This window comes from Limanda limanda, chromosome 16 (assembly GCF_963576545.1).
Source record: "Limanda limanda chromosome 16, fLimLim1.1, whole genome shotgun sequence".
Taxonomy (NCBI): domain Eukaryota; kingdom Metazoa; phylum Chordata; class Actinopteri; order Pleuronectiformes; family Pleuronectidae; genus Limanda; species Limanda limanda.
In genome coordinates this window covers 19867867-19889489 of record NC_083651.1, presented here as the reverse complement: position 1 = coordinate 19889489, position 21623 = coordinate 19867867, and the positions used below count along the sequence as shown (strand labels likewise).

Here is a 21623-nt window from a genome sequence, read left to right as displayed (position 1 = left end):
TTTGTCCATCTTCTTAATGTGCTTAGTTCCCCACGGGAGTCAGCAGGTAGAGTGGACGTTCTTCAACACGAAGGTTCGATCCCCAACCTTCCTTGTCTTCGTGCCGGCATAATACTGAATTCTTACAATTGGCAGGATTTCAATCACCTATTAATTGCAAAAGATATTACACTATGTACATTTTTATTAATTAAATATAAAAAAAGAAAAATTTAATTTAATTTAATGAATAAAAAAAAAAAAAAAAACCTGCGCGCGCAATTCCTGCGCAGTGGGTTTCTGCGCAGACAGAAGACCATTTAGATTCCTTACCCTTGTTGAGGGTTAAGGACAGAGGATATCAGAACATGTTAAAGCCTTATGAGACAAACTGTGATTTGTGAATATGGGCTATACAAATAAAATTTGATTGATTGAGTGATTCAAATTGTTTAGGATCAGCTTTGAACCAACTCTTAAAATGTCCATTACTTGTACGGCAATCTTCTGATTTCACCTAATGTTATTCTTTTTTTTGTAATGGTCGGTCCTGCTTAAGTTTCTCACACTGGGTTCTTTTTTTCACATCATTTATAACTTGTTAAGCACTTTGTAATGTTGTTTTGAGAAGTTCCATATCAATTGTTGTTATTTTGAATTTAATAAAAATATTTTTTCCCCATCGTAATGAGTGGACTTGACAAAAGTGGTGTCTCTGATACATATCAAATATTAATGCCTGATCAATTAAAATAGTTGTTTTTTGAATATCTTACTAAGACAAACATGTTATAAGGCACAAAGCAATGTTTTCATAATTTGAGGCTGGGTGGGAGACGGGTTCATTATTATTTGTGTTCATTATTTTTACCCTGTCAAAGGGTTTTTAATAGTTTTTCTTTACTCTTGTTAAGGGTTAAGGACAGAGGATGTCTCACAATGTTAAAGCCCTATGAGAAAAATTGTGATTTGTGAATATGGGCTATACAAATACAATTTGATTGATTGATTGATTGATTATATGTACAAAACTTGAAACTCCTTGATAACATTTTAGTCTGTTTAGATTTTTATTTATTTATTTTTTAAATCCTTTTTAACGTTATATTCCTATTTCATGTGTGTTCCCTGTTCTATCTACAGACACACTGTCGTTGTATTTTATCATTAAAGATCTTTGGAATCTCTTGCCTCTTCCTGAGTCCTGTGTCCTGTATGTCTCATTTCTATCGGAGCCGATATGTTGTCTCATCTGTTTCACACCGATAATCGCTTGCATTTCACCTTCTAACCGGTTCTATTTCGATTAAACGGTGAATATGTGGTTTTCTCCACGACTTTCTGCACCGGTACAGTGGAGAGTCTGTGGTGGCGACTCACGAGCTCGTGGGAGGAGCCACAGATAAAACCTCGCAGCTGCTGCTACACACACACACACACACACACACACATTGTGGACCGTAGCTAGCTGAACTGTGAAATAGTCACTGTCTCTAAAATGAGTGATAACGGAAAGGCTCGGGTACGTATGCGCTGTTGTTGACGCGTTGTCTATCTCATTTCACCCGGAGCGTTGACGTGCCTCGTCTGTATGGAGCTGGCCGACATGTTGTTTTAGCTAGGGCTAGTTAGCTCACGTTAGCTAGCTAGCTTAATCATGCGGTCCGTGGGAGATAGTCACAGAGAACATACGTTGTTATCGTTTAATATCGATTAGCCAATATTATTTCACGAATATATACCCACAGCTAAGGTGTGGTTAAAGTATGGTGCAGTGTGTATAATTATAATAGTTAGCTAACGGGCTAACGTTATCCGGCGGTGCTAGCTAGTCCTCAGGGCCTAGAGGAGGAGGCGTGCAGGCGAGAATCAGTCAAACCCTAACCCGACGGATTAACCAGGTTAAAAATAACAAACCCGAGTGAAAGTGCCTCAGTTCACTGTTAACACGAAGCACTGGAAAGGTCGATGTTTAGCACCTTTCTTTAAAAGTTTGTCGAGCACGATGATGAATAATTAGCCAGTCACAGACTGCAGGAAGCCGATGTGTCTTTGTCGACATCTAGAAGGGATTTAATGGAGCAATAATAAAATACTGGTGAACTGCATTCAGATACGATACGTCCGATTTCCATGTAGTGATGTGTTAATTTTTTTTTGGGGGGGGGGGGTTATGTTTAGGAGCATGAATCACTGTGTTTTCTTTTGGCGTGGTAACCTGAGTCAATTATTAATAATGCTTAACAATCTTTTAACAATTAAGAAAAACAATGAACGGCCTCAAGATTTCCTTCTCACTCATTTGTATTAACTCGCACATTCAACCATTTGCATTAGATATTCTGGGGGCAGCATATGAAATTTGTGCTGCGTGGCTGGGAGTCACAGTTCGATTCCCTCCTGTCAGAGGACACGATAGAAAACAGTTCTGTGATTTAGACCACTTCTGTATATATTCTCTGTGAAAGCCTCATGTAATAGAGATGTTCTTCTACCATTTCCCTTCCTGATACCGATCTGCTGATACTGAGTAATGATACCAGTGCATTTTTATAGCTTTATGCTACTAACCTGTAAGAAGGTGATGATTGCTATCATTTTTTTGTGGCAACATAGTCAATTCCTTAGAAAAAAGAAACGCATACATAGCATGAATGCCAAATAACAAGTTTGACAGTCATAGCTGAAAAAGACACCCAAAAGATTTGCATACAGTACATGTCACGGTTTTACCTGTGGGACTTTCCAGAATTAAATATTTCTGAATTGCAGATATTTTAGCTAGTTCTGGCAAATGCTACGCTATCAGAAATCACCTCCTCTTCTATTCCAAAAATAGTAGTCGCCAGTGGCAGAACAGTGAGTTTGCTGTTTTGAAGCAGCAAAGAATAAGTGATTTCCAGGAAAAAAGAAAATGGCAGGTTGTGCTGGATGAAAGTAATACACGGTAGAATCATGGCATCGCAATGGTAGATTGATTCATGTATTTGCAGATGCCCGATCTGACATTTCCAGATTTGAAGGCATTTCTGCTGCTGGTATTGGAACATCTCTACTGAAATAACCCGATTCAAGCCAAACATGGGCCGGTTTGTCCTGTACATGTTTGAGTTTTGCATGCATGTGGCTGGGTTCACAGGCCCAAATAATAAATACATGTTAATGGGTGATATTTTTCTGGGAGGAACTTAGATTATTAGTATGTTTTCTGTACTGCTGGTTCAAGTTATGTGCATGGGACACAGTTCTTGTTCCTGTCAAATGACCTTTAGGTTGGTTAGACAAGTGTTTCCCTGTAGACGCTGTTGCCCACATTTACTGTGGACATGCAGTTTGCAGTGGCTTGCTGGCATAACAACCTATTTTGTTTGCACACCAGCATCGACTAGAAGTGGTCTTGTGCGGTTAGTTGTGTTGCCTTATGGGAAATCTTCAAATGTTATGATGCAGTATATCACAGTGAATTATTTAGAGGCTCTTTGATGAACATGCAGGTTTACTGAAGGTTTATATGCTGCAAAATTTGCTCCGTATACTTCATGGCTGTTTTATCATCAGTGATGAAAGACAGTACAAATGAGTGACTGTGAGAATCTTGAGGTCGTTTGGGCTTTTTTTTTTAAAGCCAGAATTTATCTGAAATAGATAAAGGCATTGTTCAGCAGACATTCACATTCAGTGGTTTGAAATGCACTTTTGATGCCTTAAAGGCCACTTTTAAGAAGTAATGTCAACGGGACTAATTGGGGCCACTTTATAAAGGAACCCAATGTATTTATTACAAAAGATCAAATGTAATCATAATTGTGCCATCTTGTGAAGGTGTATGTTGTAATTGTTCTGTTTACCTGACGATGTAAAAAATGTTTTGCACCTATGATGCTTTACCTGTGTGGCTGACAGGATTCAACAGTGAATGTAGAACCACTGAAAGTGAAGTGTTTGTAAAATGAACACTGAAGATTTCTGCATTATGTGAAACATTCCCATGCATGTGTAAGATCCTACAAATGACACATTAAAAGTTGAATGAGGTTGCAGTTTTAATTGTAGTCATATATTCTTCATCCTTTTCTTTTTCATAAAGGTTAAGGTTGGACGAAGAAAAAGCAGAAGAAGTCTCATGTCCACATTATTTTCTATAATACGAAGCTCAGATGTGTGAAGCTGAATTGTTGAATGCATGCTAAAACATGACGAGGGAAGAAGTATGGGCAGTGTGAGATGGGGGAAGTAAGAAGATGTAAGAGAATTGAAGAAAGAAGTAATGAAGTTACAGAAATGAAGTTAAGGAAGTAATCTGCCCTAAGATCACAGCGCTAAGTAACCTTCTGGTCTGTTTGTCAATTGCGTGCATGTTCTTTTCACTCATACAAGTTTAAATCATTACAGTTTTAAGAAAACTGACACATTTCTGTTCATTATACACATTAATGTAATCATGTTAATGTTATTATATCCATGGCTACACAAAATATTAATCTTCTGTCCTAATTCTCAATTGTAAATACTGTTCTCTTCTGTACACCATACAGGCTAGTCTTGATTCTTGATTACATAGAAAAATTCAGGCATATTTCTCAGTTTGTCCCCTCACCGGTGCTTAAAGGATGTGTGTTGGTGTGTGTGGTCCATTCAGGAGTCTCGCTCCCCCTCCAGGAGCGCGAGCCCAGCGGCCTCGGGGAAGTCCGCAAGCCACTCCCCAGCCCGCTCGAAAGAGGGCTCCCGCCATTCCCGCTCCAAATCCCGGTCGGCGTCCAGGTCAAAGTCTGGGTGAGTGATGTTTATGGAATTACAGCAGCATAATCTCTATTCTATGAACTGTCAGACAGGATGTGGAGATCCTTGTCCGTCTTTCGAAGCAGCCATAGAAGTGTTAATATGAATGTATTGTTTCCGTCTGCACAGGTCCCATTCCCACCGTGGTTCGAGGAGACACTATAGTCGATCTCGTTCCCGCTCCAGGTCTCATCATCGCCGATCCCGCAGCAGCAGATCCTACAGTGGAGAGCGTCGACGCCGGAGCCACAGCCACTCCCCCATGTCCAATCGCCGCAGGCACATCGGCAACCGTGTAAATGTTTGAATGGCTCTTTATTTTTTGCAAATTTGATCTATATCGGTCCATTTTATTTTCCAAGCGCTTGTTCAACAACTTGACCTTGACGTCTTTCCAACTGTAGACAAATCCTGACCCCAACGCCTGCCTGGGAGTGTTTGGCCTGAGCTTGTACACCACAGAGAGGGATCTGAGGGATGTCTTCTCTAAATACGGCCCCCTGGCGGATGTCAGCATTGTGTGTGACCAGCAGTCAAGGCGCTCCAGGGGCTTTGCCTTTGTTTACTTCGAGAATACAAATGATGCCAAAGAGGTGTGAGAACACGCGTTGACAGAGTCCTTTGTCCAAACCGTTCCTGAAAATGTGTTATGGGTGCTAAGTAGCAATTCATGTTTGTCTGCTGCCAGGCGAAGGAGCGAGCCAACGGCATGGAGCTGGACGGTCGTAGGATCCGGGTTGACTTCTCCATCACAAAGAGACCTCACACCCCAACCCCTGGAATCTACATGGGCCGACCCACATAGTAAGCCATCTGCACCATACAGAGGTTTTCATTCATGTTATAACCCCTCCTGTGGGGTTTCATCTTAATTCATTTATTGTACAAATGTGCTTGATATGGTGATTTATTTTTTTGTATCTATTTTAAATGTAGCCCCTAGAAGACAAAAAAGTAGTGCTTATCATTTTTAGTGCTAAAGATTTTTTTTTCTTTATAATAATTGTACCAATATAATGATAAATGTTTTAAATTCTGCTTCAATTGTGTTTCTCTTTTTCAAATAATACAAAGTATTGTACAGGCCCTCTGAATATCCCATATTTCCTGTATTTATCACAAAATGGCTATACAGTGGGCCGCATGTGGAGTATCTTGGCCTTCTACGATTAGATGAGAGCAGTAAGACTTGCAGAAGTAAAATAAGGTGTATAACTCAATATTTTCCTCCTCCTGTGTAGTGGTGGAGGTGGTGGAGGCGGAGGTGGCGGCGGAGGGGGCGGCGGAGGAGGTGGTAGTGGTGGCGGCGGTGGAGGAGGAGGAGGAGGTCCCAGTGGTCCTCGGCGTCATTCACGTGACTCTGACCGCGGGTATGAGCGTGGGTACGAGAGGGGCGGCTATGATCGCTATGACGACAGGGAATGCTATAGATCATACAGGTGATGATGATAACCAAAAGAATGTCCACTCATTGTATTTTGGTTTTGCTGTTGTTTTTTTCTCCCAGTACCATCTGAAATGGAAAACATTTTTTTTTTGGTCTGGTTTCAGAAGAAGGTCTCCATCACCGTACTACAGAGGTGCTTACAGGTCTCGGTCCAGATCGCGGTCTTATTCTCCACGTGAGTCTTTCTCTTGAATTGTCCACTATTTCACTCACAATGATTCAACAGGTTGCAGTGTGTTGGAATTTCTCTTATGACTGTTTGGTTTCACAGGTCGTTACTGAACGTCACCGTCAAGCAGAAACTCTTTGTCTTTCCAAGCGAAGGAGGAAATGTTTGAGTGGAACGATTGATTTCAGAACAGCTGTTTTTTCATGAGGTGATGTTCACATTTGTTTGCTGATGATTATGACCGGTAAATGTAAACTGACCTGAGCTGTCCCTATATGTTTTTAATTTTGAAGTAGACGATCCCTGCCAAAGCCGGCATATTAATGTTTTGATTTTTTTGAATACAATTTGAGTGAAGATACAACTTTGAACAGATTAAAATCAGGATCCTTTTTTTCCACCTTGACTTGTGTCCCTTCTTACTGCACGTCAACACTTGGCTTACAACTACAGATGTTCCAATACTGATACAAGCATCGGAACTAGCCATCATCACTTCCATAACTCACTAGCTGCATATACATCTGTTACAACACGATATTAAAGTTGTTTTTCAAATGCGCAGGTATTGCATTGTTACTCTGTTTTGGACAAAATGCAAAGATCAAGTATTGTTATTGGGAATTGGTTTGGGGACATCAAGATGTATTAAGGTCTTCATCTTACCAGATTGAGGCATCCCGTAGAATTTACTTTTACAGTCAAATGTGTGACTATGTTCCACTCAAACTGGAAATAAGTCATTAAAGAAGACGACTTTAAACATGACTTTTCCAACTGATATAACAAAGTATTGAGGCAGTATATCAGTTGAGTTTGCTTAAAAAAATTAAGTGTCAGTTTGTCAGACTAAATCACTGTCCGTATCTTATTTATTTGTTTTGAATGTTGTGAAACTAAATGTGTGTTGAGTCTGATTGTCCCGCTCATATGTCCTCATTATTTTATGATGAATTAAAAGTAAGCTTATGTCTATTGCCTATCCCTGACTAAACATGGCTGAACAAAGCGAGTTGATTCCAGCGAGCAGTGCTTCCTCCTTCGCTGTTCTCTCACCGTGCCTGTGTGTGAGACCCGCTGAGCAGCGTCTGGCTGTGAGGAACTGAAGTCCAACATCTACCCCTACTGGGCACAGAGGAGTCCAGACTTGATCCAGCATCCATGACACACAGTACACGATGTGACACACTGTCCTGTTGGAGGCTGCAGGCTGTAGTTTTTCTATTTTAACACTTAAATTATTCAAAACTTTTTTTCCTTACCTGTAACAGGGCCAAACTATGAAGATCATATTTTATTTTATTTGTAATCCCTTTACTGATTACAGGAGATCAAGGGTTATCATTGCTGGTGCTCATAGCTTTGAAAAATTATAAAAGCATTTTTGTTTTATCATTTAAATAAAAATATTGTCAGTAAAAAGTAGGTATTTCCTATAGTAAAGATGTTAATGATGAACTTTGTAAAATAATGTTTGCTTGAAAATGTCTAGTAAATGAGATGTAAATATAAGAATTTCCTAAGAGTGGTAAAAGAAATGGAAAGTTCGATCAAAACCACTTAAATAAATGGTTAATTTACTCATAGACAACATAATTTCAGAGGGGGGTAGAAACAGGATATGGAACTTTTTGGAAGGAAGTACACTAATTTTATTGTATTATCTCACTTTGTTTGAGTGGTTCTTTTACCTGTTGCCCCCATTCTGAACAGTTATCCCCGCCTTGGAAACTCCACACCCCTATTTATTCTCCATCTTGTACCACATATGTGTGTGTGTTTGTTTCCTTTCACAGTGGAAATTATTTTTTGGGGTTTGACATCACAGCAAGGGCCGAGTGTGATGTGACATCTGTGCTTATCTACCTGCAAACGAAAACCTATTGAAATTAGTTGCTGTTTAAATTGAACTACACCATCAAATATGTTAGATATTTAAAGCAGTGGTTGATTAATTCACAGTGTAAAATAAATTTTGGAGATGATTTGGAGCTGTCAATTACTTTTTAAATGAATGGCTCTTATTCCACCTCAGGTCTGAATGAGTCTCCGCTGTCAGCATGTCATCGGGAAAAGTAACTGAAGAGCTGTTTTGTAAATAGACTCGGACATTCCTCTGTGCACACGCTGACGTAAACGAGGAGAGTGGATGCTCACTCCTGCTGCTGGCACTCTCTCTCTCTGCACTACAGTGGGGGGGCAGTAATGTTCCAATGCACAGGCCAGTCACATGTAGAAAACACTCAAGTGCTGCAGGGGAAAAGGATAGGCTCCTCCCCCCCCTTGGTAACTACTGTAGGTACAAGACTACACATCCATGCATGAGCACTGCAGCCTGCCTTACACACACACACACACACCAGCCTCCACCTCCTTGTCATGCAGCTCCAGCCTTTTCCCCTATAGCTTTTATTTTGAAAATCCCACCTCTCCTTCCCTTCCCTCCCACAACACTCCCACTTGTACACACCTACATCAACAAAAAGGGAAAAAATAAAAAGGAGATGCTATACAATATCTGTAGACTGGGAGTATGATCTCAGACTGGGTGAGTGACACTGCGTAGAAGGCACCTCCTCCTTCTCCTCCTTCCTGCACAGGACTCAGGAATCCCCTCACTTCTCCTTATCAACCTCCTAAAAATAAATGTTTTGCTCAATTCTGCATGTTGTACAGTTGCACGTTGGAGCCCTAGCACTAGGTTGAAGTACAAACCAAGAGTCATCGCATTTAATTTAGCATTTACATTAGATTGGACATGTGCTGAATGCTAAAGGTCTGTGCCCTCAAACTGTGGCCCCCTGGGAATAATGTAGAGCCCACTGGGAAAATGCAGAGTGTCTTATTTCACAGTTACTTCTGCACAAGGTCAGAGTTTACAAGAATGGCTGTGTTCAGGTTTCACTTCCTGCATTCTTTACTTATTAACATCTATAAGTGCAGCCAAATTCTGCAAAAAAACATGAACATGATCACGTCAGATGTTTTATTAGGGTGACATCCCACCCAGGGGTCTTGGGGTCTCCCCTGTCCGTCTCCATATTTCTATATTGCCCATAAATAAGTCAAATACACACATGTCGGTGACAGTGTTTGGGGTTGACAGTGACAGCGACTTGGATTTCCTCACAGACCTTAAAAAAAAAAAAAGAAATTGCCATTCACTTCCCCCAACTCAATTTGCGTGCCCTTATTATTATGATTTGATGGAGACAGTATAACCCCATCTCGCCTCCTTTAAGCCCACCCTTTCTGCTGAATGTTACCCATGTCATCATGCTCATCATCATCATGCCACTTTCATACCCTGGAAACCAGGAGTGATCCCACATGCACCTACTGACAGTGTGTGTGTGTGTGTGTTTTCTTGTGATTTTAAGGGAGATTTTATTAAGAGGCGGTGCTTGTTGGCTCCAGAGTAGCGTCGTAACGACACTTTTTTCTCTCCCCCCCAGTCCTTGTTAAAAGAGTTTGACCAGGGCCAGAGTTGGTGCTGGGGGGTCGCTTACTGCTAGGTTATTTCCTGGGGGGTGATTGCTGCATTTTTTTTATTTTTATTATTTAAATCCCAGCTGATTGTTTCCCCCCCTAATTTTATTTTTTTTAAATTTTATCCTAATCTTTATTTTTTTTTTCTACTGTCCTGATTATCGCCTCTCGCTCGCTCACTCCACAAGACCTGACACCCCTTGGAGATTTTTTTTAATTTCCTCCTTTTTTCAGATCATGAACAAACTATATGTTGGGAATTTAAGTCCTTCGGTCACTGTCGAGGACTTGCAGCAGCTCTTCGGGGAGAGGAAGCTGCCAGTGGCCGAGCAGGTCTTGCTGAAATCCGGCTATGCTTTTGTGGACTTCCCCGATCAGAACTCGGCCATAAAGGCGATAGACACTCTTTCTGGTAAGTGTTTGGCTTTTTATGATAAGTGATGCTGGCTGAGCTGCTGGTGACAAGAGGAGGAAGACGAATCCGAAACTGCCAGATCGGTTTAAAAAAATAAATAAAGAGCGCATGTTGTGCGAAAACTGTGAAATACCGAATCCTTTGCTAAAGCTCTTTCTCTATTCTGGTGTTTTTATTCTGTGCCATGAGAGTTTGTGTGAACGCTCAGTCATGCACACGCTCTCCCAGCAGGGATCGGATAGATGATCGATAGCATGGGGACACACTCCAGCCTGGTTTTGTCCCTTAAAGAGCAAAAAAGACACGAGTACGCACATTTACGCGCAACATTTAACGTATAATATCGAGGAAGGGGGGGGATTCCGATGGTGTGGGGGGCTGCCGCTTCGCAAAAATCGCCCCGCTGGAATGTATGGGATGGTGCGACTGGTTTCGGTGGGTAGGCAGGCATAATTATTTTTCACTTATTTTTTATCCTGATTTTATTAAAGGCGGCACGGCGATGCCAGCGCGGAGAACTTGCCGGATCCGTGTTCCCCGGGTGTCTGGCCATGTTTTTACGAGGTGTCGTGGAGGTGGGTCATGGGGGTCCGGAGGAAAAGAGCTAATAAACAGGTAGCCGAGTTGGATGGGGGGGGTGGGGGTGGAGGGGGGGGGGACGAGGTGAGACGCTAATTCCGTGCTGCGCCAGGCCACTCGTAATAGTAACGAGAGAGAGGGGGGGGAGCACTCGTGTTGCAAAGCTTCGCCGAAGAGAGTGGATCAAAGGCAAAATTCAAAGGCAATTTGCTTCTTAAAGAATGAACCCAGTGTACAGCGGAGAGAGAGAGAGAGGACAAGTCATCCTCCTTTCACCATCTCTTCTTTACGTGTTGCATTCTTTACTGGGAGCTGTGGAAGAAAAATTGCACTGAGGGTTGTGGGAGTGGAAAGCATGGCTGCCCATCCCCCCCCCCCCCACCCCTTCACGTACACTATGTATATATAACCTTATCATGCTTCGTTTGGCCGACGACCTCCCTCCGTGTGTGACCCCTCCACGAAAACAGCCCATTGTGCTTGTGTTGGTGTAAACATGGAGAGTCCAGGCGTGCGTGTCCTGCGTGGTGGAGCTTCCTCCTCGTGGAGCAGAGGCTGTTTGAATGGGGACGCACCTACTTGGGTGAAGTGATTCAAAGTGTTGCATGGTGGAGGAGGCCTACACACCCAGCAGCAGCCTGCACTGTGGGTAATAGCAGGGTTATAACGCTTTACAGCTTCTCTTACACTATCCATTCTCATCCTTACAGGTAAAGTTGAGTTGCACGGGAAGGTGATAGAGGTAGACTACTCTGTTCCCAAAAGACTACGGTAGGCTCCACACACACGGACCCACTCACATTGTGTCATATACGCCCCATACGCCTTCATATACCACTGTGCCCCATGGCAGACTGTGTGTGTGTGACCTGTAGGCTTCCGCCGAGAAATAGAGCAAGCACGTTTCCTCCACTCTCTCTCTCTCTCTCTATCTGCTTCTGTGTGTGATCTCTCTACCACGCTTTTGTTGTTGTTTGTTGTTTGTTTTTGATTTTCCTCCTGTAAGTTGTGCAATTGCCTGTTAGGAAAGAAAGCGGCAGGGGAAACAGTTTTAGTTCCCGACATCCGCAGAACACACGGTGGCTGCTGCCATTATCGCGTGATCTGCAAAGGGCCTATCCCACTGTACAACACACACACACACACACACACACACACACACACACACACACACACACACACACACACACACACACACACACACACACGAACACACACACAGAGGCAATCATCAAAATCTCACGTATTCCATATACAATCATCCAGCTTGCCTATTGGCTGCTGCACACGTATATCTAAATGGATCTGTGTTCCCTACATGTAGGCGTGTAAGTTTCCGTATTGACTGTAACACTGCAATGTACGATGAGATGCATACCAATCAGCTGAGGAGCCTCTCCCCTGGCTACATACGTGTGTGTGTGTGTGTGTGTGAGAGAGAGAGCGGTGGTGTGTGAGCTAACGTATATATGGCCTGCTCAGAAATCCCGTCACCGCTCTGTTGTTGTGCAAATGTGTACCAGCCTCACTTTACAAACACAACAAATCCACTAGTTGGTAACAAGCCCCTGAAATAATAATAATAATAATAATAAAAGTAATAATATTTAAAACAGGCAGCGTTTTCCGTGCGTAACGCGTTAGTAAAACACCAGATCGTGGATCCTATGTCCGCACTTGCACGTATAGCTGCACGACATTCCTGTAACAATGCCTTCGGCAGCAGGGTGGGTGTGTGTGTGTGGGTGGGGGGGGACTTACATTGCGTGACAAAAAGGTAAATATTCAAGCCCCTTGCGGAGGGAGGAACACGTGACCCCCACTTTATGCGTTTCTAACAGGGCCCTCCTCCCCCCTCGAGTGCAGGCTCCACTTTCCCCGCTGCTCGCTCTCGCTACGTGTGCAAAACGCTGCGGAATCCGAACATCCACAGAAAGTGTGCATGTTCACGTGTATGTTGTGCATGTGCAGGGAGCGATCTGCTATGATGTGGCTCGACCTGAGAGCACGTTCCTCTCTCTCAGCTGCATCGAGCTACATGGTGCAGAGGAGCGAACCCGTGCGCCACTCCCCAGCCTGCGTGTGCACGTAGGCCGTGGTGGATGTTGGGAGAGCCTCATAATGGCTGCCATGATGGGCCTGCTCGCTGCTGGGCGGAAGCAGACTGGGAGCAAATGTCGTCGTGCCTGGGTCCAATCGTTGCGTGGTAGAACGTAGTTGCGTGCGTGTTGGGATCGCACGACCCTCGCCATGTCGGTGTTGTGGACGTGCGTGCAGCGCGGGCACGTACAGGTGTTCATTTTGAAACTGTGCGTGTGAAAGTGGGCGAAGTGACAAGTGGAGGCGTGACTTGACGTGATTTGGCTCAAATGTGTTTTTAATTGATAAATTCATTCCGTTTTTAAACCTCCTGAGCGTTTTACACCATGTGTTTTGGCCTTTTTCGTCTTTTACAGCATAAATATGAACTTTTAAAAAAAACGTTTAAAGCTTAAAATGTGTATTTTCGTCCTATAGAGTGTAGAATACAACTGTCATAATTCATATAGCAAATGCAAATTAATTATTCTATAACGATTTTTATGATCAGGCATTTTAAGGAAAACAATTTGGATTTCATAATGAAACACTTAAATTACATTTCACTTATTTGTGTAATTTCTAAACAACCCATTTCAATTGTACTACGAATCTTGTTTTTATTCTCATGCATTTGATTTTAAATATATATGGTGTATAGTGGTATATATGGCCAACGTGAAGTCACAGATAAAACCAATGATCACTTTTAGTTTTAGTCATTTGTGTGAGCAGTGTGTGAGCTCGGCAGCTTCAGGCCTGCTGCTGCTTCTCCTGGTTTTGTGGAGCTGCTGTAGTTTCAGCTGCTGTTTGTTTATATATATATATATATTTTGGTTGTTTATAGTTTTCAAACAAGCATAATGAGATCAACAATCAAATTATGTCTGTTTGTAATGATAAGGAATGATGACTTATCAAGATTTTTAATTTATTGTATTTTTGGAATTTGTTTTGTTTTTCTGGGCCTTGTTATTAAATGGGTTATTCAAAACTGCACAGACTGAACCTAATTGTACAGGTTTTAATATCTTATTCATCTTCTAAATGTTATTTCACTGATATATATTTTATATTTTGACATTTAAAATAGTTTCAGAGACACAAACCTGAAAACAATTGTATTTGGAGCAATTCAATCAGAAGTAAAGTTGTTTTTTTGGTTTTACCTGTAAAAGCTTTAGAAGTTTCTTATCATGGAAAATTCAGAATAATTAATTGCACATTATAGAAAATGTTTAAAACTAGGTTATACAATATGAATGCAGTTATTTCTACATGGGGTTGATTTGATCACTTTAATATTGCTATAATGTAGCACTGGGAAAACTGATAATCACATCAAATCAATTTGTTTGCGAGTAAAAACATAAAATCTTATTTCAAGTACATGTATGTTGATTTTTATAATCACATAAGATTGATGAACATTGAAAGTGTGAACTTTTTGAGATAAGTAAGATTTATAGTACAACAGGAGTTGAGCCCAGGTGTTTATGAATCATGGCAACATCAGCATGGAAACCAGATTAGATTTACAATGTTAGAAATACAAGTTTTATAAAACAAAAACTAAATAAAAGGTACAAAAGACATCTAAAGCAAATAATGATATAATTTAACAGATTTATATGACTTTAGAGAACAAAGTAGAGAAAACAAATATATTGACCTAGAATTGTTATAATAACTTCATTATTATTACTCGTTACTTAGATAATATATGTTCTGATTGGAAGAATAAAAAGAGTTTAAAAAAAAAAGAATATGTTCATTTCCTCGAACTTAAATACCATTTTTTACATTTTTGCTCAGGAAGTTTTTAATGGAGGCTTATTGTGAGTCCAGAAATCTGAAATAAAAGAAACAATAGTTTCCCATGCTTATTAAGTTACTGTGTTAAATCTGTGGTGAGTATCTGTGTACAGGGTGTGACTTGGTGTTAGATGATGCTGGTGCTACACAAATAAAATGCAGCGCGGCATTGAAATAAGTTAAGAGGATGTGGACAGAATGACTAGCGTGAGCTCTTGGCTGTGGATATGATCAACTTTCACTTTATCTGTATTGAACGTGCGAAGACTGTTGTTGTTGTGGTATGAACACAGATTTGTTTACCTGCTTGTGTAGCAGTTGAGAGTAACACAACCAGCTCCTTACAATTAGCGTCCACCTCTGACTTCACCTGAATTGAAAACATTGTCAAATAGTGCGACAACAGGAGGCGTTTCACTCCATTTAGCTCCATCACAATCAACTCAAATCAAACTGTTGCTGGATCGAGCTGAATTGATCCCAAGAGCTTTTTTTTCTGCTACAAAAGGATTTTTTACCAACCAAGACATGGGTGTAAACATCTGCATTGCACCACAGCGGTGCACATGCAGATGCTTGTGTTGGGTAGTCAGTCCTCGCTGAGTCAAAACAGTGAAATGTGATAGCCATCAGTGGATCCACTCCGAATCCATTAATACTCCCCAGTTGATCTGCGGGTGAAGGGGAAGCTCTCCAGCCCGGGCTCAGGTTCTGGTCCGAAGCGGTGGCTGGAGTCACTGCACCCTGCTCCTCTCCTGAGCCACATCCGCTGTGCCCTCCCCCCTGACTCCTCGTGACTCCTCTCACCTGTCTGTGAGGAGGCGTCGCATTGAAAGCATCCTTTCTGAGGAGCAGGAGCAGAAAAGTGTCCCTCAACTCTGTTCATTTTCTGCCGTAGAGAGCATATCTGGAGTCTTTTCAACTCTCGATTGGTCCGTCTCAGGCTTTTGACTCCTGTTGAACAGGAGGATGCTTCGTGTGTCTTTGGCTGAGTCCTTTTTCGCTGTGAAAATGAGGGTGAAGAATGAATAAAATGAGATAGTTCTCCATCAGCGCTTCTAGGAAAAATCACTATTTACCCGTCTTGTTTAATCTAAGGGCTTTTATTTCGGGCGTGTGGAAGCCATTGCATTGAAATTCTATAACACTGCTTAATTTATATAGCAATTATCAACTTTTCCACAAAAGCGCAGTAGTGTGTTCCTCTCTCGAAGTGATAACTGATTTGCAAGTGCAACTGAACACATAGCTGGAGGGGAGCACGGAGATTAGATGTGAGAGAATTGTCGATTCACTGTGTGTCTTTCAGACCGGTGGGATTTCTGTTTAAGCTCACTGAGCGCTGGAAACACCTTTTCTCTTTCTCTTTTTCCCTAACCAGACACTCGTGTGTGCTGTACATCACCGCAGCAACAGTAGAGATCCAATTCTCAGTAAGCCGGCGTTCACATTCCACTCCAACCTATTGCATGACTGATGCATTGGAGCAGCAGTGCATTGATTGCAAGCAGCAGTTAAGTAATCAGCTCGGGGACTCAGAGGAGTGGCAGAACCGAGGTGTGTGGGGTGTGGTCCGGAAGAGGAGGATTCCTGTCTCTTCACTGGAAAGCCCACAAATCTCACATTTCTTTTCCTGCTGAAGTCACTTAAAATGAACCGAAGAAGTTAATGGTGAGTGTGCACAGTTTGGAGATGGTTTGACCTTAAGGGAAGTGACAGAACTGGAGCAGAGATGGCTGATGTGTCCGGTCAGTGACAAATAGCAGTTTGAGCTGAGAGACACCATTCATCCGAGTAGGGAAAAAAGGGCGCGCTTTTTCTGCCTGCGTTTTTATTTGCGATCCCAACATTTTTAAGATACCTCTTTCAAGATTGTATGATTGAATGATGAGCGTCACGGAGAGACAGCTCATGGCAGAAGTAAGATAAACCCTCGGTGATTAGAGATGAGAGCCATTAGGATTCCTTGAGCTGAGCCATTGATGCTGTTTTCCTTTTCTCGACGAGAGAATCTGGCTCTGGCTCACTGGGGTCAGCTTCGGTTTGTCAAGAATAAAATGAACGCCCACACTCTGTCATAATTTATCAGACCTTCTATATAGAAATACTATTATCGCTGTATTTCTACTAAATTCACTGCCAGCAACCTGTCAGAGGTCAACTTGTCCTTTTGCATTATTTCATTTTCTTGCACGCCTCTCGACCAGGTGCACGAGACAACACCTATTTAGCTGTCAGAAGAATTGTTTCGAGCAGATGTTTGAGGACGCTGTTTTGCTAAGCAGCGTTTGATTAATGGCCAGAAACTTAAATGTGCTGCAGATGAATATTTAATGAATTGTAAATCCTGATTATGAGTTGAGAAGTTTGTACCCAAGTTATTTTTTGGGGAAGGGGGGGTAATTTGAAGAACTAACAGCTGCTTTGTCTCCTCTTCCATTTCTACGTCGCTCTTTTGCTCAATCTGCTTCTCTTATGATTATGTGTTTGTTTGTGTGTGTGTGTCTGTGTGAGCACTTGTAGATACATTCACACACAGCTTGGGGATGATTCCACAGAAATAGGAAAGCTGCCCTGACTCCCGGCTGAAAGCTTCATGCCGGATGTAAAGTTTAGTGTTTCTCGCTCCTCCGTGTGCCAGTGTTCCCAGTGGGCACCCAAGGGTGTGGTCTCCATGGAAGGGGGGGCAGCTGAGGCGCACAGCAGGTGGCATTGCTCACGCAGGCCGACTCTTTACACCAGAGTACCCTGCTGCCCATGTGCAACTTTAGAGCTCTGATGGGTCTCGAACAGGTGAAATGAATATGTCGGGTACGCCTACCGAGCCAATCAGAGCGCAGCATGGACTGAGTTGTCGGCTGTTAATTCGAGTGCTGGGACGTGAGGCTCTTGAAGCAGACATTGGCTTCGAGCCTCGTGCTGGGAATACTGTTGGCGCAGAGCTCTCCCCAGGTCAAATGGTCCTTTTAAACACTTCCTCCTGACCTTTTCCATCCTTCCATCCAATTCTCACTCTCTTATCTTGCTTATATAAAGCCAGTGGCACAGCCAGAGGAGTAGCCATGGGGGACACAGGCCCAAGCTCCAATCTGACTGCTCGTCTCTTTAGATTCTCAGTGCCATGGATGGATTTACTGGACAGGCCTGCTGGGTGCACACCCACGGCATCCTGGGCCGAACCCAGGAATAAAGTGATTGTTAACATTTCATGTCATAAAGTTGACAAAATGACCACAAAGAAACACAAAGAGGACTTTAAAAGAGAAATATAATGGCCACAAACTCACTGGGTGCCTTGCTTCTGGGTAGAAGCAATGGAGCCTCTTACAGGTCTGTGTCGCTGTGTCTGTTTCTTTCTGCCTCTCGTCAGTTTGCAGTCACAAAAGCAACTAGTTCTCAGTGAGCATCAAGCTGGAGCATTCCATATGTTGATGTCATCAGGGACATCATCTAAGATTTGCATCTCAGTTCACTTTATTGCCATGGTTACATCAAGTGCATTTCAAAACACAAAAATGGTTGACACTGGACTTCACCAGGTCCTCAGCCACACAATCAAGTATGAAGTCGATGAGATGAGCAGGCAGACAAAGAGAGACTCCGACGTGTATATATATATATTTTAATTTTTTTTAATTGGCATCGATTTATTACACTCAAGAATCAAAATGACTTCTAATCATGTAACATTTATCATTGACAAAAACTAGAGATTTTATTTGATATTCTTAAATTTTTACACTTATAAACAGACCCCCTTCTTTAAAACTCTGGCCCCAATTCTGTCTTTAAACCCGCCCCTGCTTTGAGGGAAATCCACAAATGCTTTAATTAAAAAGCTAACATGCATGAAGTGTTGTTACTCCTGCTATGCAACTGCAGGAATGTCTCTTGACATATGCGTCATCTGTCTTTGAAGCAGCAAATGTCAAAAGGTACAGTCTTGTGACATTTACAGCATCTTGATGGGAGACCAAAACTCTGCCATTGTGCCTCTGTACGTGTGTGTGTGCGTGTGTGTGTGTGTTTACGGCTCACGCTGTATTCAACTCTAACAGTTCTAGGTTAGGTTCTCCAAGTTGCCATAGGAACCAGTTTTGAGTGTTTTGCTTAGTTATAGTGGAGCGGCGAAGGCTTTCAGAAAACGAACCCAAAGTCCTCCGCATTACAGAAACTAAAAGCTTAAAAACAAAAGTTGGGGTTGCTGCCTACAACACCCTGAGTTCCATCCAACAAGTGATCATTATAACATCTTTTGATATCACGGTCACAATCCTATAATTACAGCTTAAGTTTCTTATGAGCTGCTGTCAGTCAGGGGGGGGTGGGACCCGGTGCCTCAATACAAATGTCTGTGTGAAGTTGAAATGTTCAAGTGCTGAGTTTCATTCCAAAAAAGCGAAAGCAGAGAAAACTGCTGAGTGGGCCGTCCGTCTGTGTCACGGTCGCAGCCCTTTTGTGACCTTTCTTATTCATAAACCCACACTGAGCCCTCATTTCCATCCGTTTCCATATGGATGCAACGGAAGCTGGAATCCACCCCCCCACACACACACACACACTTCTGGACAGAACAAGTCGTCTACAGTAAGGTCCTCGCACAGCTGAGCCTCCGGCCCGACCTGCAGCACAGTCTGACCATTGTGTTTCCTCTGTTTCGCACACTGTCTCTGACGGAAGAGGAAGACACGGAGCGGACTTCCATGACTTCCAAAGACGCGTGCATGCTTTTTGCTTTCCTCCGAGTCGCTGTGTGTCTGCTCCTGTGTGGGGGAGAAGTGAGGGGCTGATAGAGGGCAGCATTTCCTCCTCCTCTGGCTGAGGTTCTCTAGCAGGACGTGAGACGCTGCTAGTGGTTCCCAGTGCTCTTACTGGTCGCTCTGCAGACGAAGGCAGATTTAATTAACGCACAGGAGGTTTGCACGTGTGAGACTAAGAGACTCAGAAATCATGTTTTTTTTTCTTCTTACATCAGCCCTTTATCTTTACTGCTATTGACCCATCATCTGATTTCATCTCCCTGGGTTCTACCCTGGTTAACTATATGTAACCTCTCCATTAGAGTTTGACATAAAATGTTAATGTCTCAAAGAAATATTCCAGCCCACAATCAGATGGATTAACTCTAGATTCACAAATAATGGACTTCAAATGGTTTAAAAGCAGAGGTTTAATTAACTCCTATTACCTAAGGACCATTGACTCGGTTGTTCTCTTAAAAAACTTAATTTAACAATTTCAACTACACATTAAAGCCATAGAAACTTGCGTTTCCCTCCGACCTTATCGCACTGCTCTTCAAGGTTAGCAGTTTAAATATCACAGAAGATTATATTTCTGGGAAACAAGCAGCTCTATTCCTCCAGATGAGATGAGAATCAGTCACATTAACCTGCACCCCCACTGTTCCCGCTTTCTCTTTCACTTCTGAAGAAATTTGACGGTAGGTTTCAGGTTTGCAACGGTAAATCCCAGTGCTGCTGGTTATCGCTCACCTGTTGCTGTGGGTGTGTTTTTAGGTTATTTAGGTAAATAATTTCTATAAAAACAGAAAAATAAAGTATATCATTGTGATAGTAGATTGTATCCATATTGGTGGGTGTCTTGTGGAATGGTGAATATGTGGGTTTGTTCATTCCAAAACAACTCTCATATCTCTCCATTAAATATGAATATCTGTGATAAATACACATCATTTAGGTGTTCGTCTTTTAGTCCACATTGGCAACCACTCATGTGCCCTTCAGGACGGAGCCCTGGCAGCGTTTGACAGTTTCACCAGAGATGTAGTGTTTAGTAACATATGGCAATAGCGATATGTCTGTGTTATTCAACACAGCTGTGCTTGATCCTGCATCTGATTCGCTGAGCCCGGAGATGAGTGGCGTAATGTGGGCGGGGCAGGTGCTGTGGAGAGAGAGAGAGCAGCCTGTCTCTCTGCCAAGTGACCCAGCACATGCCAGTGCCCAGTCAGTCGCAGTGTGAGAGACAGACAGAGCATGTATGCGCAAAAGAGAGAGAGAGAGAGATTGCGATAGAGACGACGGAAAGAAAGAATAGAAGGGAGGGGGGGGGGGGGGGAAGGACCCTGTGGGAGTCGTTTTTGATTTTATCACACCGAGCGTCAGGTTGTGGTGAGAGGTATTTTCTTGCAGCCACTGCAGAGCTGCACAAAGAGCCAGGAGCAGAATACGGAAAACACAGGCTGTTTGTAAATAGTTGTTATCTTGCTGACCCTTCACTAACATTTCCCTGGAGGAGCAGAATATTTTATTGTGAAGTGTTCAATCTGTGCATGTCTCTCTAAACAGCCCATAGTCAGGATTTCCCCCGGGTGCAGTAGCTGCTGTGGTAGCAGTGCACGAGTATATCCTGAGGTTTAGAACTGGTTCTGCTCTTGTTATTGAATTGATTCTATTCAGGTGTAAAACAGGACATGAAACTGGCCAAATGTCACCAGTCGCTATAGGAAACCAGCCGATTGATTGACTAACTGGGCGTGTGCGTTTGGTTCTTTACGTTTCTTGCTGCCATCTATTTTCAGCAGTTGCCGACACGCAGTTTTTTCCCAGAAAGCAATGCAGCACCTCTTGTGTCACACGTGCAAGCATGATGACACTGACTGATGAATTGATTGTCCCTGTCAAGTTAAATGAAGCACACGCTGACACAGACCCGATTCAAATTAAATTGTGCGCCCACAGCAGATAGCACAATCTTGTTTAAAAAAGAATGAACCTAAAGTCAGAAGCAGGGAAACGTGGACAGCTTCAGCGCACAGGGTTGGTAAATATTTGATGATGAAGCAGCCATGCATGCGGGTTGCAAAAGTTAATGGGGTCTCTGCCCGTTGAGCAAAGTAAAACTGGTTC

At 42.6% G+C, this 21623-nt stretch overlaps 2 protein-coding genes across 3 annotated transcripts in view; both read left to right on the top strand.

Annotated features, from left to right (window-relative positions):
- The first annotated feature begins 1409 nt into the window (after positions 1-1409).
- tra2b (transformer 2 beta homolog) lies at positions 1410-6774 on the top strand. 2 transcript variants are annotated; one of them, XM_061088426.1, is made up of 8 exons: positions 1410-1501; positions 4619-4752; positions 4888-5053; positions 5163-5351; positions 5447-5562; positions 6000-6197; positions 6313-6380; positions 6477-6774. In XM_061088426.1, exons 1-8 carry the CDS (start codon positions 1478-1480, stop codon positions 6485-6487), a joined length of 906 nt encoding a protein of 301 aa, XP_060944409.1. In that variant the 5' UTR covers positions 1410-1477; the 3' UTR covers positions 6488-6774. The 2 variants fall into 2 exon arrangements, with proteins under 2 accessions (XP_060944409.1, XP_060944408.1); XM_061088425.1 differs by having other exon boundaries at positions 6310-6380.
- A 3326-nt stretch (positions 6775-10100) lies between these two features.
- Positions 10101-21623, top strand: part of igf2bp2a (insulin-like growth factor 2 mRNA binding protein 2a) — a 47601-nt gene continuing 36078 nt past the window's right edge. The window contains exons 1-2 of the mRNA XM_061088633.1: positions 10101-10275; positions 11568-11628. Of these exons, the coding sequence (XP_060944616.1) occupies positions 10101-10275; positions 11568-11628 (236 nt within the window). The remainder of the gene's footprint in view (positions 10276-11567; positions 11629-21623) is intronic.

Excerpts from the sequence above, each read along its gene's own strand:
- tra2b (XM_061088425.1), top strand. The coding sequence starts at position 1,478 with ATGAGTGATAACGGAAAGGCTCGG. Across the intron at positions 4,753-4,887 it reads GCGTCCAGGTCAAAGTCTGG|GTCCCATTCCCACCGTGGTT; the intron begins GTGAGTGATGTT and ends CCGTCTGCACAG. Across the intron at positions 5,054-5,162 it reads GCAGGCACATCGGCAACCGT|ACAAATCCTGACCCCAACGC; the intron begins GTAAATGTTTGA and ends TTCCAACTGTAG.